This window comes from Pinus tabuliformis, chromosome J (assembly GCF_031772625.1).
Source record: "Pinus tabuliformis cultivar Carrire ecotype Pingquan chromosome J, CPIR1, whole genome shotgun sequence".
NCBI lineage: Eukaryota > Viridiplantae > Streptophyta > Pinopsida > Pinales > Pinaceae > Pinus > Pinus tabuliformis.
In genome coordinates, this window is record NC_142295.1 from 626,711,830 (window position 1) to 626,736,073 (window position 24,244).

Genomic DNA, 24,244 nt, shown 5'->3' on the forward strand with positions numbered 1-24,244 from the left:
TGCAACAGCGCAGAGGATGTTGGACGGGGAGGCTAGCATCAGCATAGGGACCGGTGCCGGATAATCAGGGTGATGCTCAGTGTGGAGTATTACTAGAGCAAAGTCCTCGCTAAGAGGGAGTGTTGATTTGGGGTAGCATCGGATGTGCTCTAGCCATGAAAATTTGTGGAGAGGATAAAGCACATGAGATTTCCAAGACCCAGAAATGGTTTGGACAGATTGTACCCGGTTTGAGAGATATTAAAATAATTAATATTTTTAATGGAGTTCCTAAGTCTAAACTTAGGAAAAATAAAATATTAATGGGTATTAATATAAAACTGGGTTAGAAGGTTCCAAAAGTCATGGATCAAGCCAAATCTAATCTTAGCCGTTGATTAGAGATTTAATCTTGGCCGTTGAAGGACCAATGAGAAAAGTATAAGAAGAGGCTTGAGGGTCAGTTGGAGAACACACTGGAGTGATCAGTCATTCATTTTGCTAGAGCGGGGTTGCTAAGCAAAGTTGAATTAGTGATTAGCAGCGAGGGGCAGTGAGTACGAGGCATAAAGACAGAGACAATATTGAGAGACCAGCGCAAAAGCAGAGAGAGCGAGAGCAGCAACCAGTTCAGGCTATGCAGAGCCCAACAGAGACAATGCAGAGGCTAGAGGGACTGCGTCATCCACGCAGAGGCTGCTGGAGTGACGCAGAGGGTCCGAGAGGCTGTGCAGTGCCTCAGAGGGCTAACGTAGAGAGTCCTGGGGCTGACGCAGAGGCCAGAAGGGCCAATGCTGAGCTTTAGTTGTGCCGGAGAGGGTTTCGTGGGATAGGTTTTCTGAATCCCTGTTTCCAGATATAGAGGTATTGCTGTCATGTATTTTTCTCTGTCGAGTGAGTCGGTTAGGCACCCAGTTGTACTTAGATAGATTGCATAATAATATAACCCTTTGAATAGTTGCACCGGTTTTCCCACGTTGGGTTTTTCCGGGGACATTTTCCAAAAATAACGGTGTCACTTGTGTGCTTATTTTCTTTCAGTTGATGATCTGTAGATCTTGTGACCGTATTGTGTTTATTTCGGTATTTAAATGTATTAAATAACTTATTCGAATTTAAACAAGTAGAAGAAATAAACCAGTAGAATATAGATTAATTTTCTAACAGATAGACGTAGAAAATTCAACAAATTGAAGTCTATCTCATGATGTTGAACCATGCTAAGAGAGACAATTTCGTGGTTTTTCTGGCTAAGGCACAAGCCAGAAGACCTTCCAATCGCTACAATTTTCAATATTTGTTGGCTAGTTTCTTGCAATGGTGGGATATATTCTTGCTGTTCTACATCTTGTCAACAAATATCCTAATCTCCATATCACCTGTAGACATTTTATACGTCTCTGACCCATTAAATATGAAATCCCTACTTCTAACAATTTTGTCTTTAACTGGATCCCATAGGTGATAACCATACTCACCATTTGCATATCCCACAAAAATACATTTTATTGATATATCATCTAACTTGGTTCTATGCTCTTTGGGAATATCCATAAATGCTTCACATCCAAAATTTTCTAGGTGAGAATAGTTGACCTTCTTGCTAGTCAGGGATATAGTAGGTGATCAACTGATGAGGTAACAAGCTGTCCTTACTACTTCTGCCTAAAAGTGGTTTTCTAATCTAGAATTCGATAACATACTCCCCACCTTTTCCATTATAGTGCGATTCACTCATTCTGCAGTACAATTCTGTTGAGGAGCACCAAAGACAATCTTCTCATGTTTTATGTCGAACCTATTACAATAATCCTTGAATGCATTGGAGCAATACTCTCCATTGTTATCTGTCCTCAAACACTTGAGTAGTTTGTTAGTCTCTCTTTCAATAGCAACATGAAAATTTTGAAATATCTCAAACACCTCACCTTTTCTTTTCATGGGGTAGGCCCAAACCTTCTTGGATGCATCATCTATGAATGTGACAAAATGAGGCTCCTCATAAAGACTTAATATTGACCGACCTAAACACATTAGAGTGTATCAATTCTAATAGATTTGTTTTCCTTTCATGGCTACCTCTCATAAATGAAACTCTTTGTTGCCTACCATATATACAATGCTCACAAAGGTCAAGTTCATAGGATTTCAAACTTGGAAGCAAATTTTTGCCAACAAGGATTTTTAGGCCCTTTTCGCTCATGTGGCCCAAGTGCTTATGCCATAAATCCACTGAGTTTCTTTCTTTTGCAATAACAACCACATCTTAGATTTCTATTGTTGCCCTCAATATGTACAAGGTTCCTATCTTGAATCCTCTATCCATAACCAATGACCCTTTACTGATTTTCCAACCACCTTTACTAAAGCTAGTGGAGCAACCTTATGCATCTCTGGAATATGCCTAACCCGTTTTAGCAATATATTGTTGAGAAATCCAAAGTGAGGCAGTTAAATGATTTCTCTTATTATGACATTATCTTGTGATGTTTTGATTATTATTATTTGATCTTTCGAATTATCTTTTCTTATCATCAAGACTAATGCCAAGCAACAAATAGAAGAGAACACAAGATGTAGGCACGCTGCCAAGGCAAAACCCCACTCTAGGGGAAAACCCAGTCAAAATTCTTTCTTCAGTAGATTCAAGATGAGACGACCAAGAACCTTACAAATTAGACTTGAGACTACCTCTATCAAGTCATCCTTGTTTGATCTTCCTTTCATTGGGCTTGTATACCAAGATCCATGTCATTGTATTAGCACCAGTGTTTTCAAAACCGTTTTAAAAAACCGGTTACCGGTCTAACCGGCCGGTTAGCAAGGCCGCCGGTCTAGACCGGCCAAAAAACCCGGTTGGAAGGCCCCCTTCGCCCAGTTTTTTCCCTAACCGGTGAAAAACCGGCCGGTTTAGGACGGAACCGGCCGGTTTGTATCAAACCGGCCGGTTCCGTCCTAAACCGGCCGGTTTTAGGCATGCTCTTCAAACGAAACAGTTTGTACTTTGAACTCAGTAACAGCTAACGCCTTTTTCTGCTTTGGTAGAGAAGCTTCCGCTGCTTGAAGTAACAGGTTCGCAGCTGAAATCCCTTGACTTGAACCCACTCTGTAACATTAGAACAGTTCACGTTTAAATGTTGTAAACCACCATAACTGGTGTCGGCTAGATAATGCATCCAATCCATTAAAATAATCAGATAACTTTGCCGTGAAGCACTCAACTAAAAATGATGCATGAGGCCAGACTATAGGACCATTAAGTACGTGTTTACTGATCATATAAAATACCACTGGTTAGAAGGCTGTCAAGGTTTACAAGATGTACATGCAGTTCTCAAGGTAACTCTATTTTATAGCATGAGGATTGTGATGAATGTGCTTCTAACTTTCTCGGTACAGAATCTACTAGTGCCCTCAAATGGTAAGTCTATCAGGATTGGGAAGAGTGACAATCCTTGTTGGTAAGGTTTATGCTTCGTTAATACATTTTACCGACCTTGAATCTGAGGCTAAATCAAAAAGATCGCAACGTTCATTGATATCACACCCCAGTGATCCTATCTTTGTGCTTGAGTTATGATTTTGTATTTATGACCACACTATGATTAATGACACTGTCAAAAAGCCACAAGATGAAACAGATTCATGCAACCAACTTCTTGAACAATGGATACCAAAGTTCTGTTAAAATTGGCCAAGGCGATTTAAGATTCAGGAACCTCCCAGTGATTTAATTAGAAAGACAACCAACTTCCAAGGTTTTGCAGCAAGAATTTCACAAAATTGCCTTTTATCGGAACTCCCATGCACAAACTTGAGTTTCAGATTACATTTCAGTTGGTTTTTATAAGACTGATAAGAAATTGCACAGAAAGCTTTTCTGATTAGGTCAATTGCCAATCTTGGAAATCATCAAAGACAACCATTTATGTAGATATGTGATGTAAGCTCAACAGTTCAATTTTGAAATAAAACACCCCATGTGACTCCATATTCCTTTGGAATGTCCTCCCTCAAGCATTCTCACCTTGTCCCAGTAATTGAAAGCTTAAAATGTCATGTACATCTTCAGAATTACGAGTGACTTTTTTATCTGTAACATTTCTCCCTTTGCACTTAAAATGCCTTAGCATTTTTTTATGGTTGCTTTAACATCACATTACCGGTCCTTGCCAGACAGACGGTAAACTTCAAATCTAGGAAAGGTTTCGTTTCCACTTCTATTGTCATTGGTGGCATTGATACTGAGGTTGCAAATCAGGCTGAGGCATCCTTAGACTCTGAACCAGATGATGTCTATGTAGCTCCTGATAATGATCCTGTGTCTAGTAGTGGTGATGAACTTGATGATTGATCATGTGTACACTGTAGACTTGTAGTAGGACTGTAGGCCAATGGCCTCATAGCTTGCAACATTGTTTTTGGACTTTATAGGCCATTTAGAACCTCATTTCTTATGTATTTTGCTATTTTGTCGATGATATGTATTGCACTCGGTGCCATTTTGATATATTCACCTTTACATGGTATATAACTGAGCAAACTTTGCATATTTTGTCTCTATTGGCTTGGAATCATGGTTTTACATCTTAAAAATAGTTTTGTTTCATTAAAAATTAATTATTTAATGTTTTTTTTTTAAACCGGTTCGTTTAGACCAAACCAGTCCCGGTTAGACCGGTTCCGGTCGGTAAACCAGTTCATTAGGTGGACCGGTCCGGTCACCGGTTCCGGTTTTAAAAACATTGATTAGCACTGAATTCTTGCCATCGAGTTTGCACAGAGATATCATCATTGCAATTCCACTGTGATGACACCAAAACTTTCTTATTGTGAGGACACCGAAGCTTTCTCCCTGTGATAGCACCAAACCCTTCTCATTGTGTTGCCAACGAACTTTTATCATGTGATTGCACCGAGAGAACACTTGTGATATCCAAACTTATTTCAGAGAGATCCGAGCTTATTCTTCTGTGTAATAGCACCGAAAACATTTCATTGTAATCCGCAATAGTCTCTGAGATCCAACCTTTTGTGGTAGCACCGAGATCATCCTTGTACCCTATCCGAGCTCTTGTAGTGACACCAAAATATATCCTCTGAAATTCATGTTCGACCTTCTAATCTAAGCGAAGGCCTTAGGCTTGTATATATAGTTGTCTACGTGTGTAATATGCCGACATAACTTTGTTGAAGGGTTGTGTCTTCATATGTTGAGGCCAACTTGAGTTCTGTTAAATGAAGCCAACTCCATGATGATCTAAGTCACGGGGACACGAGACACGAAGGACAGACACAGACACGTTGACCCCCGAAACAGGACACGTTCAGACATGTTATATATATATATATATATATATATAATTAGATATTTCTTACACAAATTCTCATTCATGATACAAATTCATTGATTCAAACATAGATCTAACATTATGCATACAAATACAATTGTGACATAATGATAAATTATAATACATATTCAATTCATCAATGATCCAATAGGAGAAAGACAAGATAGTAAGATAAAGATACTGTAGTTTTCTCATTAAGTCATCAAAATCAAAATGTGTTACATAGTTAGTGCAATGCGAATGGCAAATAGAAATAAAAAATACAAAACAACTACAAGTCTACAAGCCTCAAGGCAATAGGTAGCTCATAAGTCATCAATCCTCATCATCAAAATCAACATCACTATACTCGTCATCATGGTCACCACTGCTCTCCTCTGTCACATCCTCCTCCTCTGTATCCAAAGTCATCTCTACATCTGTTGGTGTGGAGGATGACCCCTCTACAGTATCACCATCATCAAATGTGACAGGCTCTAGCACTAAATCATTGAGATCCAAGTTGGCCAATGCCAACTCAACAGTACTGTCCACACCCATATCATCAGGAAAGACATCCCACATCTTTGTCTTTCCCTTCAATCACTCATCCCTCTGCCTGTAAATAAGACGAAGGTTGGTGTGCACATACACCATTGTCTCTGCCCTGGACTACTCAAGATTTCTCTTCTTGACACTATACAAATTCCCATATGTGCTCCAATTCCTCTCGCAACAAGAGGATGAAGTCACCTGAGAGAGAAGCCTCATGGCTAACTGCTATAGAAGAGGGCTTGTTGCCCCATGAGTTGCCCACCAAGAATAGGGCTTCTTAGCACCCCTGTCTCTAATCACATCATATCCTGCAAATCGACCAGTGCCAGTGGAAAACTCTGCAAAGGCATCCTCCACCTCATCAAGGGATGCTCTATCCTGAAAAATTCGCCTGAATGCATCTTTTCTCCCCTGTGAGATTTCACCATCTGTGTGAGAAGGGAATTTGCAGGAAGGTCCACCATTCAGCCACTCATGGCTGTAGTATTTTGGGTTCAATGAGTGAGCCAAACAATGTAAAGGTGTGCAATTCTTGTCCCATACACTGACAAGAATATCCTGTATGGTGGTGAAGAAGGCCTCTGATGATGTCTCATACTCGGGGCACTCACTCTGCAAAATAATGCTCCTCATAGACTCAATCATGGAATCCCATCCCTCATAAACCTCTCCTAGGATGGGTTGGTCTATATTTGCAAATCGAAGCCAAGAAATGATAGGGTCCATGATCTGAATAAGTAGATCTACCCTCTCCTACCAAGCATCATCTAACACTGTGTCTTTCACTCTTTTAGAGGTTGCTTGATTTGTCTTCCTCCGAAAAGACTAAAACTCTGAAATGACCATGGCCCCAAGAGCAGTCTTGACCTTCCTCAACCTCTTCAACATGATGAATGAAGAGGCAAACCGTGTATCCACAATCTTCAACAATGATAGATTGGTGTACTCCTTGTAGATAGTGAGGGAATTTGTATGATTTTGTACAAAGTTGCAGATATGCTTTGCATCCTCAATAATGCTTCCAATCCAAAACACATCAAAAGCAAAGATTTAAGTGCTAAGTTCAATGAATGGAGAATGCATGGTGTCCAAAACACTTGTGGATATTTAGCTTCCACAATCATGTCAGCGACCTTGCAAACAGGTGCATTATTTGTAATGATTTGCACACAAGAATCAACACCTACATCTTCAATAACTTTAATAAACAACTCACCCATATATTGTGCATCCTTGTATTGTCCAAGTGCATCCACTGATTTCAAGAAAAATGGACCATTAAAGGAAGACACCATGAAGTTGATTAGTGGGTGCCATGCTGGATTTGTCCATCCATAAAAAACAATGCTAACCCCAGATGTTGGCCATGTTGATTTAATAGGCTCAAGCATTTTTTCCACCTCTTTTTTTGCCTTCGCCAACAATGTGGTTCTAAGCTTTTCTGACCCAGGAGGCACATACCTTGATGGAGTACCTTGAGTTAGAGCGCGACACATCTCAATAAATAGAGGTGAGTGTGTAACATTAAAGGATATGAAGTTTTGATAGAAAAATAAGGCAATGGTGAGATCAAGCTCTTCCTGTTTCTCTTTCTGAAAAATCTTGTCCATTGGACCAAGTGCAATTGCCTTTCTTTTTGCTGCTTGTTCCCCACCAGAACTCTCAAATGGGAATTTGTTGCTACTTTCTCTCAAGAATGTAAGGGGGTCATCATTCTTGTTTTTTTTAGATTTTATAGCCACATTTGCCATACCAACATTGGCCTCCTTTTCCATTTCTTTCCTCTTTGGTAAAGGTATCTTTGTACAAGCTGCAATTCCACAACTTGGTAAAGCCAACAAATGAGCTTTCAGATAATATGTGCTTGTGAAAATAGTGTTGCAATAGCTGCTTGGCCCTTGCTCTCTTGTGACATATTTCCACAAGGGATATTTGTTATCTTGAGGAGGATGTCTTTCCTCAACATTTGAAGCTACTGTTGTAGCCCCTCTTGCAATTGAGGGAACACTTGCAGCAGACCCTGATGAAATTGGGACAGGAGTGGCATCTCTAGTGGGGGCATTCTTCCCCTTCCTTTGCCCCTTCCCTGCTGGCATTGATTGAGCCATGAATGCTATAAAAAAAAAATGCACATATTTGTAAAAGAAATGCACATGCAAACTGCTGTAATAAAAATGCAAAAAAAAAGAGAGAGAAAATGCACTTACCTGTTGCTTGAATCTCCTTGAAAATGCTCCCACACCCTTTGCTCTTTGCTCTCACACACCAACAGAAAACCCACAACCAAGAAGAAAGGTGAATGTGAAATTAGAATGGCCAAATCGACCTTTTAACGCTGCAAGGTCTGATTTTCAAGATTCGTGTCCCAGAGTCGGAACACGATCGTGTCCCGATCAGACATGACCGAAAGGACATGAATCCAACCGAATCGTGTCCAATTTGCCCGATTTGGGACACGATGGGCCAGGGGGACGAATCCGGTTTCATAGATGATGATCTATTTGAAGCCCTCTTGAAGGAGACTTGATGGAGGAGTTTTTGACCAAACAAACTTTGAATTTTTGACTCAAGTAAATAATCCTAAAGCTTACAATGGAGACTTGACCAATGACAATTGACCCAAGCATGAAATCCATGCTTTAACAAGTCAATTTAATAATAAAATTATTTTTGCTTTCTTTTGACAAATATATTACATTTTGACTTCAAGTACAATTATGAAGACCGAACCTAGTTACATTCTTCAACATATATTATGTCCATCATTTATCTTGTTTTGAACATCTCCCACTCCAATAATATTACAAAAGTGATTGTTTCCCAAATTTACTCTACCACAATAATCGACATCATATGCAACAAAATTATTTTTGCATGGAGTTACATGGTGAGATGCCCCAGAGTCAAGTACCCGAAGTATATAAACATCCTTATTCTACTGAAACAAAAAATTAAACATCACTTTCTAAAGTTTCAATAATGGTCTCCATGCTGCTTGACAGACCTAGCTTACACCAATAACAACAACAATTTGTGGCTTTGATACCAGTAGTTAATAATAAAATAGTTGATGACAAAAATAAATTTAAAAACAAATAAGGAGTAAAGATAAAATTTACTGCAGTACGCCAAATTTATGTGGAAAACCTAGCAATGGGAAAAACCACAAGGAAAGGATTAGAGCTTTATTTAATCAACAAATACATACATACATTGATTTGCTTCTCACTCACACACACACTTTTTACCATAGATGATCCCTAACCTATAAATAGGCTTTGTTACAATACCATGGGCTAATACTATGGGCCAATACCATGTGCCCAAACAAATGTAATTCATTTGACTTCTTCCTTAACATTCCATAAGCATGAAGAAGTCAAAATATTATATATTTTTATTTAATTTGATTTGGTTTCACCTTTAACAAGATGAATTCCCTTGAGGTGTAAACTTTTTCAAGGGTGCGAAAATTTGAGATTTTCACCTTGATGGATTTGATCCCGTTGCCTCAAAATATAGCAGGCCTTGCAGAGGGAAACCCTACAAGACAAAAGCTAGACAAAGTGCTAACTATGGGGTAGAGGCCCAATGTCACCTTAGCGAAAATACCCTGCTCTTTATGGATTTTCACTAATGGGACGAGTTTCGGTAAGAGAGGAAGAGATGAAATCTAAGATAGATAGGTTGTGGATAAGGTATAAGATGATCTCACTAGGGCTCGTTTAAGCAAGAGACACAATATAAGTTCAAAGGCTTCTTTAAAGAAGCAATTCACTCTCAATGAAAAGACCTAGAAAGGGGAGGTGCAAGACCTAGATTTTGATGTAATTGACGATAATAGGAGTTCCAAAGGTCAAGACCAAAGAGAAAAGGTTTCTTACGATGGATTTCAACAATTACAAGGCTCATGAAACCTTTAATAAAGTCCTCAAGTTGAGGGTGAAGAAACTATGGTTTCCCTCTTAGGGCAACACCTAGGGCAAGAGATTTTATGGATGAAATTTGAGTAGATGCCCACCAAAATGATAGGTCATGTAGCCAAGATATACCTCTTAATGTTTAGGCTCTCAAACCACCAAAACCCCTACCTAGAATTTCACTCTAAGCCCTAGATTCTCCTTCCTAGCCTTAAAAGAATCGAATTTAAGGAGAGAAATTTATGGAGGAAATTTCAAGATGATCACGAAGTGATAGGACTAGTGCCTTGTCCTATGGGCATATGGAGTCAAGGATGCTTAAGATAGGCCTAATTCCCTCTAAGGAGGTCGAAACTCGATGCCCTAACTATCAAATTTTCAACAATTACTCAATGGAATAATCGATTTTGATGGAGAATAACAAGAACCACTAGGAACATCCATTACATGTTACAACGAGTAATGCATACAACATTCATCTAGATATTTTTCAATAAATTGATCTTCAACAAATTAGGGTGCAAAAATTTAACCTAGAATCAATAGTTCCATGCATTAGACATTCAAGAAAATATTTTCAGCAATATTTCCACTTATAAGGTAACATGCAATATATCCTTCTATTGGACCAAGAAATAGCTCCAAAGAATGTCAAAATCAACTTCCATACATCAAAGTGCATCCTATGATCTCCAATTCACCCCCAAGAAGCAAGTGCGAGTTCTCTGAAGAGGTATGAATTCACAAAGTTGATGATGAGAGAGATCAAATGAGGTTTCTCTAATATATATGTGTCCAATGATGTCTAATTTTAGCTTATTAGCCCCTCAACTAATAAAATAATGAGCAAATACGAGGTGAGGTCACAAGCCAACCTTATTACCAATGTGAAAACATAACAACAAACCCATAAGAGGGCTGAAATGTTGACGTCATGTATGTGTAGGCCTCCTTTAGGCAAGCGTTGGGCCCCTCTAGCGCGAAAATGAGTGTAGAGGGCTCTAAAAATCAATGTCTAGGGGCTGGCCCCTAGACTTCCAGGCAAATCATCCTGTGGACCCTAGATTTAGGTTTGGGGCACAAAAGCTAGTCTCATGGTCTATAGCCTGGTTCTGCTCCAACGTTGAGAACTTTGACAATGGTGCTAGCCCTCCCATGTCTCAAGGGGTGAGACAAACCTCATTTGGGCCTCGAATCAATTGCCAAACCATGCGACCATTGCTAAACCGACTGGGGCATGCTGGTCCAAATGCATCATCTTGTGAATAACATGGGGCAAAGTGCAAGCCTGCTGAGGTGTTGAGGGTATCGATGGATATGAATGATGCTTTGCCAGTGACATGAGTCCCATGGGCCCCAACGCTTCTTCATCTATAGGGTGTAATATGCTCCTCTAGTGGGCTTGGGTCCCAGTTAAGTTTCCTAGCCCATGATGAAAACCACCCGCTATTCTCTCAGAATATCCAGTGCTGCATCTTCTCCATTAAGGTACAATAATCATTAGTGCATCTAAGTGGACTAAGCTTGTTAATCAAAGGCAAAATTACACTTCATACAAGGCTTCCCTTCCAAGTTTGGGGTTTTCATCATGTAATAGTGTTACCTCCTTAGGTAGGAGTGGCTAATGGGTGACCCTATTAGGTGTTTCCTAGGGGGAAAGACAGGTCCCTAGTACATCCTTCAATCAATGGGTGTCATGTGAATAATGATGGAATGGAGGGGAAAAGAGGTCCCAGGGCCAAATGCCATGGTCAAGGGGTAACAACGATGAGGAATTCCACATTCCGGGTGTACAAATGTGAGGAGGGAGCAATTGTGGATGCATGAGTTACCCCGACCTTTGTTTTTCCACCCCTTATTGCCTTTTTCTTTTTCTTAATTTATCTTTGTGTTACTACCTGAAGCTCTAGGAAATGAAAGCATGCTTTGAATGATTAGTGGTAGGGTAGTTCATTGCCCATTAGGGTTGGTGTTAGAAAATCAGAAAGGCAGAAATATTTTCTTATATAGATAAATACTTGTGATTCTTTTATCTTTTAGTTCATCAAGCAATTACCAAGACAATAACACAAGGATAAGAGATATAGGTGGATAGTCAGGGAAAACCCCCTATCTAGGGGAAAACCCAGTCAACAATTCCTCCTTCAATAGTTTCTCAAGATAATCCAAGACTCTAGACCTAGGCAAAGACTCCGTCCACACCAAGTCAACCCTCAATCCTTCTTGCATATGATAACCCTTGACAAACAACTTCGAAAAGCATGCTTTGAATGATGTGTAGTAGTGGTTACCACCTTAATGGTGGGGTAGTTCATCGCCCACTAGGGTTGGTGTTAGAAAATCAGAAAGGCAGAAATATTTTCTTATATAGATAATTACTTGTGATTCTTTTATCTTTTAGTTCATTAAGCGATTACCAAGACAATAACACAAGGATAATAGATATAGGCGGACAGCCAAGGAAAAACCCCCATCTAGGGGAAAACCCAGTCAACAATTCTTCCTTCAATAGTTTCTCGAGATAATCTAAGACTCTAGACCCAGACAAAGACTACCTCCACACCAAGTCAGCCCTCAATCCTTTTTGCAGATAACCCTTGACAAACAACTTCGACTTACCAGCATCAGCAACAATTTCGACCCAATAGCAGTAGCAATTGCAACTTCGACCGGACTTGGAGAACTATGACCTCCCTTGATACACCTCAGAACTGAGTGAGATTTGTCCCAAAATTTCGATCTTGAGGTCTTCTATCCTTATTCAAAATTTCACACTCCTTTCCAACCTTTCTTTTAGCCCTTTCTCAACTCGCACTTTACTAGCTTCAGAAATCAAACTATGTGAGAGAATGAGATACTCCAAATGAATTCGAACTGCCTTGTATTTATAGCCTTTTAGGGAGGTCGAATTACTTGTCTTGAGGCCGACTTGGTGTGGAGGAGACTAAACTCATTTTTGACTCAAAAATAATTCTTTTTACTTGATTCGAAAGCCCAAGGAGGGTCCTTGTATTTATAGCCTTTTAGGGAGGTCGAATTACTTGTCTTGAGGCCGACTTGGTGTGGAGGAGACTAAATTCATTTTTGACTAAAAAATAATTCTTTTTACTTGATTCGAAAGCCCAAGGAGGGTCTATTTTAATGTACAATGACTCTAATGACTCGAAATAAATCCTAGAAGTCCTCAATGGGGACATTGACCTAAAACATGATGACCCAAGCATGAAACCCATGCTTTAATAAGTCATAATAATAATAATAAAAATATTTTCTTCATTTTTTTGATAAGTACATCTCAAATACATTTATGAAGATCGAACCTAGTTACATATTTCAATGCTCCCTCTTAACTAGGGAGGTATTCATCAGTACAAGTACAAGGAAGATCTCAGAACACATGAACCATGAAGAATTTTAGGCATCGCAATGCCATGGACTAGATTCCTAACCAAGGCAATCTATCCAAGGTCCTCCAATAGTTTAGGCATCGCAATGCCATGGACTAGATTCCTGACCAGGGCAATCTATCCAAGTGGGACTAAGATGGACTAAAGCTTTCAGCCTCTCTAGGTACCATCAGGCTTACTTACTAACCATCAACCCAGGGATCTAGGTGCGTATATGAGGTCAGAGCTCCATGACCAATGCCACCCTCCCTACTTCGGGAACTAGACATCAATACAAAGTGCTGGTCATATGTCTTCCCAGGCAATGTCTTACACACAAAGCCTCAACTTCCCGATTATTTCAATCGGTGGCAACAAATCTCTCCAATCAAACCGATCGAAAACACTGAGCATGTAAAAACATGTTATCAAACTTACGAGAGATTTACCTAAACAAACACAACCCCAATTAGTAACAAATTTTCAAATGAACATAAATAGATACAAACCTTCGGGGTCTTCCAGACAACTTGATGTTGCTTTTCAACTTTTCATAGTAGGACTTGGAGCTTTCCAAATGAATCTTGACAGAAGATTTCTCTACCATACAACTTCCTTTCCTACTTCTCATGCAGAGACATATTCCACAAATATATCCGACTTTTCTTATTTCAGCAACTCTTCAAAACACATTCTCCTATATCTTCTTTCAAGGTGTCCATCATGACTATGATATGACCTCCCTCTTAACTAGGGAGATTCCTTTCATCCATGCTTCCTCTTAACTTAGGGAGATTTTTCATCCAGGCTCCCTCTTAACATAGGGGGCTCAACATCTTTTCTATGACATCGAAGAATTTTTTGTGGCTTCCATCCTTCTCATCAGAGTTATCATCATCATCATTCACATCATGCTTATCACATCAACTTTATTTTGCGAACATCTTCACCATCTTGAAGATTATGTACCTGCACAACTTAGATAGCAAGTACAACCAAATCTATAGAAGCATGAAGTTAACCATATCAAAAGCACGGAAGCATTCAACTTTAGACATCAAAATACTCAAACTTAGGTACACACAAGAGACATATACATCAATGTCTTGCTAGGGTTTTTGTCATAAACCCTAGACTACCTCATCAAGACTTTGAGCATTTTCATAACAACTTCTATCTAGGATTTCAATGTTTCTTCCAGAGGTATGACATACCCTACTACAACATATTGCAAACCCTAGAAACAATTCAACTATAGCTCTGCAATGTATATAACAACTTTCAGAATTTTTATGTTAGGATTTAAACCAATCTCAACTCAATCAACAACATGACTAGCTTCCACTAGGATTTGTTATAAACCCTAGATTTTACTTATTCCCAACAATCATAACTCAAATTCAGATTTCAACAATCTTACACAAATATCAAATTATCACATTGGCATCATATATCAGAGATTTGGACTTCTATGAAGGTTTAATTACAAAACCCTAGAGTTCACTAATACTATGATCGTAGAGAATCAAACTTTGACTAGGGCTTAGTTCCAAACCCTAGGACTCATGATCATCAACAATTAGGTCAACACATATATCTAGGACTTCATCATCATGCACAAGCATATCATAACATGTGTTAGTCAAACCCAACTTACACAAATATCGATAAGAGTTAGACACATAACAAACTTGATCAAACTAGGGTTTGATTGGACAAACACACACATGCCAAGGATTTCATTTATAAGACATTATAAGGGTCTTTCTTATTCACCCTATCGAACCCTAATGATATAGGGTTTCAATACTTCAAAGGTTCGGGATTTTAGACATTACCATTCAACCCTAACAAGTTAGGGTTTCCATAATCACACCAAAACCCCAAACATGACATCATCAAAGCATCGACCAATTTCTTTAGACTTCATCAATAACCCTAAGTGTTGAGGAATCTAGGGCATTAGCATTAGGTGATTCTCTTCTATTAGTAACTGCTTGAGAATGCTTTTTAGTTCTTTAGATTATAATCTTTTTCTTCTTAGATTATTAGTGTTCTTCATCAAACAGTAACCAATGCATGAACATAAATAGACAAGAGACACAGAATGTAGGGTATTATCTAGGGCCAAATCTCTCACTCTTATAGAGATTCCAAATTGACGAATGTCAAGACCAAGACCCTTGACCTATTAGCCACTCCAAGACCAAGACACATGTTCTCTTGACAGTCAATCCTCTTCTTGGCTCCTCTTCCACTTCGACCTTCTTAGCAACGAGACCTTGTTGTCACTGAGATCTTCATCGCTGCCTTGATACCAAGATCTTCATCACTGGCTTGACAACACTGTTTCCTTCACCGAGACCTTATCACTGAGATGGTACCTCAACACAATAGTATCATCAACAAATTGTGGTTGCAATGAACTGTTATGTCACCAATACTGTCTTTCTGCACTTGATGTGACACCAAGACAAAGAGACTCTTCACTGTAAGGTAACATCAAGCTTATCTTTGTCAGCTTGTACACTTGATCAGACCCTTTTACTGAGATAGTCTTCTGCATTCCATCTGAACTGTTGACTTGCAATAGTCCATCCAAATTTAAGAATGATCCGAGTTTCTCTTGACTGTAATCTCACTCATCCTTCAAGGAGTTCCGAACTGTAGCCTCAGTACTAGGGATCTGAACTTATATCTTTTTTGTCCATCCGAAAATCTTTGACTGTGGAATACGCTGAGGTCCCTATTATATAGTAATATGTCCGTCATATTAAGCCGACATGAATATATGAATAGGTGTGTCTCCAAAATGGTGAGCCGACATGAGTTTGTTACTCCATCTTGAAGTCGACATGAAGAGGAGGACTTGTGCTTGTTGTTGGAGGGATTATAGACAAACTTATAGACTTATACACATTTTTCATATCCCCAAGAAGGGTTCTTCATACATGACATTGACTCTTTGACTTTACTAACAAATTCTAAGGCTCTCAATGGGAGCCATCTAAATAAAATCTCTTGCTCATGAAACCCATGAAGCTAAGTTACCAGGATACGGATACGGATACGGATATGGATCCGTTGGATTTTTGAAAAGCCAGGATCCGGATACGGCGAAGATACGACGAGTACAAAAATATATAATAATATTTTTTAAAATTTAAAAAAATACATTTGATGTTTAAAATCAAAACCATTCATGAATCACAACATTAGAACTAAAATAATTAGACAATTTATGAATCTGAACACTAAAATGATGCATCTTGCCTCATACAAAGATGATAGTAGTAAAAACAAAATGAATGTTTCACCAATGATCACTTTATTAATATGATAATATAGAGTAGGTGTGTCTACATATCATGAAATGGGTTTACATCATCATCATCTACATATTGCAACTCTACATCATGAATAGACGATCGTGCACCAGGAATGTTAGAAGTTGTTGCAGAAGTAGGAAGTGGTTGTGTAGCATCCTCAAGTAGATTAAGGTGAGTCATGGCATTCAATGCCATGTTCAAGTCAAATATCTCAGGTTCCACATCCCACATCCTATTTGGACCTTTTTTATACTTTGAAGTAGAATGTGATAGAAGGCGAAGGTTGGAATGGACATATACAAGATCCTTAGCCTTCGCTGCTCCCAATCTGTTTCTCTTTACCGAATGGATGAAGCCATATGTACTCCAGTTCCTCTCAGCTGATGAGGAACTAGCAACCTGTGATAACAACCTCGTGGCTAGAGTTGAGAGATAAGTGCTATCTCCACCATGGAAGCCCCACCAAGTAATAGGATCCATATGCCCCCGATCATCCATGGCTATTGGATCTGAAAAGATCCCAATGGATTGTACAAATGCTCCAAATTCATCACGTACATCCTTTGCAATTCCAACTTCCCTATAGGTTTTCCTCAAAGCTGTCTTATATCCCTGTACCACTTCAGAATCTCTGTTTGGTGCTGCTCTACTAGGTAAAGACAATATTTTGGAATGGTAATATTTGGGGTGTAGAGCATACGCCAAAAGGTGTAATGGTGTGGTCATTTTGTTCCACCTTTTTTCAAAGGGGTCATGCTCACTTGCCTTGATAATTTCCCGTACTATCTATGTTTTCATAGACTTCCCCCAAGCAAGGCATATCTGTGTCAAATGCCCTAATCATGGTTAGAATTGGTTCTGTGAACTGCAAAAGGTATTGGACCTTGTCCCACCATGCATCATCAAGAATGATATACTTTATTCTTTGTCCTCTATCAGAGGTTGAAGTCCTCCATGATTCCCAAAGAGGGTCAATGACCATTGCCTGTAATGCTTGTCTGACCTCCAAAAGCCTCTTTATGACTAAAGTGTGGGAAGCAAAAAGAGTTTCGGCAACCTACATAAACATATTGAAAAGTAAAATCTTAAATCAGACATAAAATAAATTGAACATTAAAATTGAGAACTCATAATGCATAACATTGATTAAAATTGGAGTACCTTTAGTAGCTCCAACTTTGCAAAACTCCGATATATGGCTTGGGACATTGAGTGATTCGTGATAAACATTTGGATCTCCTTTGATGCTACATATATTTCATTGATCCACTCAATTTCACCAATCTTGGCTAGCATAAGGTTCAATGAATGCACTGCACATGGAGTCCAAAATATGTGATTGTATTGACCCTCCACAATCAGGCCCGCTGCTCTACAAACCTTTGCATTGTCTGTGATAACTTGGACAACATTTTGTGATCCCACACTTTCTATTGCATCAATAAGAATTGTCGAGATGAACGTTGCATCTTTTTCCACTCCACTGCAATCAATGGCCTTCAAAAACATTGCTCCTTGGGGACAAATTGCAATAACATTAATTAAAGGGCGATTTCTTTGGTCTCTCCATCCATCAGAAACGATGGACACCTCTGTTTCTGCCCATGTATCACGGATTGATTGTAATTGTCTATCCACAAATTTTCTTTCTGATGTTAACAAAGTGGTGCGTACCTTTTCATACCCGGGGCTCTTGTATCCTTTTGGTGCTTCATTAACTGCTTTAATCATTTGTTGCCAATAAGGAGAGCGCACCAAATTGAATGCTAGTCCATTTGCATAGATGCAACGAGCAACATGCTCATCTGCAACTTCTCTACCCTGGTTATTGAATGCTGCTTCAAGAGGTCCTAGAGTAGGCCTTTTATTACTTGTGAGAGCTGGTGTAGATGGCAATGACGACTTGGTTGTAGAGGCTTGCACAGGGAGTTTTCCCTTGCTGAATTTCCTATCAGCAGCATCTTGCAAAGATGCATAAAACTTAACTTTTGCAGGACTCAAACCTGTCCCAGGTTGGCCATTTGGACCATTTGGACCATTGCATACTTACACACCTGTGTTAGTTTGCCCAGTGAGATGGGGCTTCACCGTAGTGTATGAGCCATTTCGAATGCTATTGCATTCACTACATCTCCATTTGTACGAACCACCACCAGAGTTTTTGCCAAGAATTTCCACATACTGCCATAAAGGAGATCTTGGATCTTTATTGACATTTATTCCTTCACTAGATTCATGTTGTAATGGTTCCATGTTTATCACACCTGCATTGATAACCAAATATAAATTAATAAAATTGTCATTCTCAAAACAAAATTCTAAAGTGGTACAGGGTGAAATAAAATTTAAAAAAATATAAAATTCTAAATTATTATTTTATAATAAATAATTTTAAAATTTAAATTTAAATAAATAACTAATTAAATTATTAATATTTTATATATACATAATTTAAAATTTTAAAAACTTATAAACATATAAATATTAATAAAAAAAACAATACACATTTTAAATAATTGATATAAATTATAATTATTAAAATTATTAATTATAAACATAAACATAAAATATTTTTTAATTTTTATTTATAACTTACACATTATATTAATATGGTTTACGGCCCACGGCGCTACCATATTTAATTTTTATTTATAATTTTTTTTTTAATATTTAACCATATTTAATTTTTATTTATAAAAAAAATATTTTAATTTTGGAGTTTTAGCCGTATCATATGAACCGGAACGTTATATATGTTATAAGTTATAACTTATAAAAATAAAAAAATTAAAATAAATTTTAAAACCTACGTATATGTTATAACTTATAAAAATAAAAAAATTAAAATAAAACCTACAGGCTACCGCCATATCATATGATAACGTATCGGTATATGTTATAAAAATAAAAAAAATTAAAATAAAACCTACCGCGTGCACGACTGGCTCACGGCACTCGCGCCCGCGCCCATGACTGGCTCACGGCACTCGCGCCCGCGCCCACGACTGTGCAGACTTCAGCTCACGGCCCACGACTGCGCCCACGACTGTGCAGACTTCAGCTGTGCAGATTGCACCCACGACTGCGCCCACGACTTCGACTCACGACGCCCACGACGCACGACTCGACCAGCTCGACCATGACCACGACGCACAGCTCTTCCACGACGCACAGCTCGACCACGATGCACAACTCTTCCACGAGGCACAGCTCGACCACGACGCCGCACAGAGGAGCCGCACAGATGCCTGCTCTCCCACGACGCTGCCAACCAAACTCGCCCATGCTAAAATCGAGTTCACTATCGCCCTTTTATAGAATTTTTTGCAGCTAAACTAGGAGTTAAACTAGAAGTTAAACGAGAAAAAAATTCAATTAACTGAGTTATTAACTGTTAACTGAAGATCCAAACCCACCTGAACTGTGACATGAACATTTTCTTAACTGATCGTACGGATCCCACCGTATCCGTATCCGTACCCGTTTCGGATTCGGGGATCCGAGGTTTCACCGCTTGCCTCCCGCGGATCCGGTAACGTAGCCATGAAGCAAACATTACAAAATAATTTTATTTTCTTCTTTACATCATTTTACAAAAGTCACAATTACATGTCATTATAAAGACCGAACCTAGTTACACTTTTAACTAGGGAGGTACCCATAATGGTACTTGGTCATTCTCAATCTGAAGAATTTATCATAAGAAGAATCAGATTGGTAACCCATTTGTTTAGCATCATATCAACCAACATTGTTACATAGCAAGACCTTGACTAACAACTCTATCTCTCCACAAGATCTGAGCTCAATGCTGGCGAGATGAATGATTTATAGACACTCTCATCATTGTCTCTCTCAGAACATACCCCACCCCGGTTCTCAGGGTGTGTTCCATGAGGACTATTCTTATCTTGGACTCCCCAGCCCTCAAAGAATATCGGTCTTCCACGACTACTCTTATCTTGAATGCCCTATCTCATCTTCAAAGAGTATCGAATGCCATATGATTACCCAATCCTCTCATTTTGTCTTCCCGAGTGAAGACCAGAATGACGTGTCTATCTCTCCCTCTCAATTAGGGGGGACATATCTATTCCAATAAAGGAATGTACTCATTCCTACGGAAGGAATGTGCTTAAGCTCCCTCTTGGCTTAGGAATTTCCAAGTTTCTTCCAAGTAAGAAACAGGCTCCCTCTTAATTAGGGACCTACAACAACTCCTAAGGTGGAGACGATGGGACAACCAGCGGCTTGAAGAACTCCTTCCTTCGATGTCATGAATTTCTTTGTCACAAAGTCTTCATCTTTTGGGATTTCTTCATAGGACACAGACCATCCATCGCTTTCATCCATGAGTCAGTGATGTCATTATTCCTCTCATCAGAAAGTGAGCTATCAGTCTACATCTGACATTGCTTCATGTTATGCTACCTTCATCATGATTTCTTCTTCGGAAGGATCTTGCATCCTTCTACATGGTTATCTTGGAAGATATCCACAGTTCTTCCCTTTGGTAGCCCTGCATAAGCCCATCCAAATATTGTTCAAAAATAAGAAATGAACACATAAATAACAAATAACCTTTGTGATGGTATTTCATCATGACATCTTCCAGTGTGCATCAACATCCTGCATACATGTTGACATATCTCCCAAAGATATCCATTGTCAAGCATCTCCATCTTTTTCAGAATTCCATCAGAGTCATCATATCTTTCCGGGAGATCTGCTAGCCAAATCTTCTTGGTCTCGGATGTTGAATGCCTTCTTTCATGGTTGCATAGTCTATGATTTCTTCCTTTCTTTCTTCACACAATACATTCTCAGGAGCTTCCAATCAGAGTTCCTCAATTGTAGTCAACCACCTCATACTTCATATGAGGACATATTATGTTGATTTTATTTAGTGTGACCCATGCCTACCGACATCCTTTCATAGGATGAGATTCCTTTCCTTTGATCCTGCTTCTCAAGATTGAGCAGTGATCCATGTTACCTGCAACCATACAACATGACTTTATAATATTGAATACAAGCCTACATACCTCATTTACCTTTAGGTCATCTAGGCTTCTCTCAACGACTTCCTTGATTGAAAAGAGCTTCAATCCCTTGATCTGCTTCATCTCTCATGTCATCATACCATCATCCCATGGATTCCACATGTTGGAGTTCCTGACGAAACACTTGCTTCTTCTCTAGATCGGTGAACCCTCTGATGAATATTCCGTCAGAGAATCTTGAGGATCTTGCATATCCTTTATCCAACAGATGTTACCTTTTGATATATGATGAGCCTTGTCTTGGATTACTTCTTCGTTAAGTTTCCAATGAGGTTCCCAAGAGCTATATCCTTCATATTTGGTTGCCATAGATTTTTGTTCCAGCGGTCCTTCATGTTTCCTTATGGTGATGTCACGAGCTCTTACTTCTAATGCTTTTCCTCTTCTTTGGACTTTTTTGTTATTTCCCTTCTTGAGCTTAGGACAATCTTTCCTGTAATGCTCATGGCATTGAATCTTAGCTATGTTCTTCTTTCAACAAATGTCTGAATACTTTTTGCCTTCAACCTGTCTTCTTCTATCTTGCATAGAAACCACAAGTTGTTGAATGGGATTGCTTTCTTATCCTTATAGAAATTTGTTACCTTGTTCATCAGTTAGTGCATTTTGAATAATGAGGATTATTTCCTTATCCGATATCATCTCTCCCAGATCTTGCAGTTGAGATCTTATGAATATATCCCTTTGATACCTTCAATTTGTGTAGATCAAATCTAGTGATATGACCTTTCTTATCGCACCTTCAGAGAGTAGTTCTACCAACTTATCATATATCTCTTTTGATGTCTCCAATTCTGCTATACGGGGAATGAGGGGACATTTGATTGATTTCATATGTCCCTTGAGCCCTTTGATCCCTTTCCATGTATTCAGATAATGCTTAACCTTCGGATGGTTTGGAGACTTTTCCATAGATATGATCAATGACTTCACTTTCTTCTAGGACTATGCTTATCCTCCTTTTCCATGCAAGGAAGTTCGATTACCCAAGCAACTTATAGTTCCCCTTGCAAAACGAAGTCATTTTACTATATTAGATTATAGAATAAAAGATACTTACTTAACAGGTGGAGATGAAATCTTCAACTTGATCCCTTTGATGGTGGTTGATGAAGATGTATTAGTGCCCTTTTTGGACGATGTTTTTCCAAATGAAATCCATTCTTCAATAAAAGGAGATTACCCCTTTTATGATGACAACGCCTTTTTGATCTAGCTCCCTTTGTTGATGGTGATTGATGAGGATGTCTCGATGCTTCCTTGGATGATCTTCTTTAAGGATAAGGGAGGGGTCCTTGCTTCAATGAGAGGGAACTTGCCTTATAGCCTTTTGAAGATGATGACAATGCCTTTAGCCTTCTTTGCCTTCAAGATACTTTGACTTCTTTAGTGGTGAATGAGTGCAGATTAGAAATGCTTCTAGGTTTTCGACTTTCTCCAAGATGATGTGATCTTAGTCCTAGAAAGGCTTCTCTTGGATGTCTATTCTTTGGGCTACCTTGCATTGTAGATGTTTTCAACTTGATGAGGGTCTTTGTGGTCTTTTAATGATGACTTAGAGGATCCAAAACTTTTGCTAGTGTAGACTTCTAGTTGCCTTGATTTGTAGATCTATTCACCTTGAGTAGAAATAAGGCTTTGGCCTTGATTATTTAATTGATGATCCCAAGATTTCTTTTGAAGTAGATTTTCTTTTTTGATCTAGAGTTTGATTCTTCAATGTAGATCTTTGAACTTTCCCTTTGATATCCTTCGACTTGTTTTGATGCCATTCTTGAAACTTAATCCTTGATTGCCTCTTTGATTGCATGCCCTTTTCTTGACTGTGACACCTTAGCTCTGATACCATGTTGAGACGTCTAGGGCATTAGCATTAGGTGATTTCTCTTCTATTAGTAACTGCTTGAGAATGCTTTTTACGTCTATAGATTAGAATCTTCTTCTTCTTAGATTATTAGTGTTCTTCTTCATCAAATAGTAACCAATGCATGAACATAAATAGACAAGAGACATAGAATGTAGGCTACCAGCCAGGGCCAAAACCTCTCTCTTTGAGAGGAAAACCCACACAAATTCTTCTTATAGAGATTCCAATTGATGAATGCCAAGACCAAGACCCTTGAACTATTAGCCACTCCAAGACCAAGACACAAGTTCTCTTGACAGTCAATCCTCTTCTTGACTCCTCTTCCACTTCGATCTTCTTAGCAACGAGACCTTGTTGTCATTGAGATCTTAATCACTGCGTTGATACTGAGATCTTCATCATTGCCTTGACAACACTGTTTCCTTCACCGAGCCTGTATCACTGAGATGGTACCTCAACACAATAGTATCATCAACAAACTGTGGTTGAAACGAACCGTTATGTCACCAATACTCTCTTTCTGCACTTGATGTGACACCGAGACAGAGAGACTCTTCATTGGAAGGTAGCACCGAGTTTATCTCTGTCAGCTTGTACCCTTGACTAAACCCTTTCACTGAGATAGTCTTCTGCATTCCAGCTGAACCGTTGACTTGCAATAGTCCATCCGAATTTCAGAATGATCCGAGTTTCTCTTGACTGTAATCTCACTCGTCCTTCAAGGAGATCTGAACTCATCTCTGTGCTGTCCATCCAAAAATCTCAAAGAGATGCCTGAAAATATCTTACTGTGGAATAGGTCGAGGTCCTTATAT

At 38.9% G+C, this 24,244-nt stretch overlaps 1 protein-coding gene across 1 annotated transcript; it reads right to left on the reverse strand.

Moving 5' to 3' along the window:
• Window positions 1-2,949: 2,949 nt before the first annotated feature.
• On the reverse strand, window positions 2,950-19,369 carry LOC149228505 (uncharacterized). Its single transcript, XM_089380794.1, has 5 exons — window positions 19,357-19,369; window positions 18,554-18,763; window positions 17,661-18,460; window positions 17,261-17,556; window positions 2,950-3,085 (listed from the first exon to the last, which is right to left on the reverse strand). The coding sequence occupies exons 1-5, from the start codon at window positions 19,367-19,369 to the stop codon at window positions 2,950-2,952; spliced, it is 1,455 nt and encodes a 484-aa protein (XP_089236920.1).
• Between the last annotated feature and the right edge of the window lie 4,875 nt (window positions 19,370-24,244).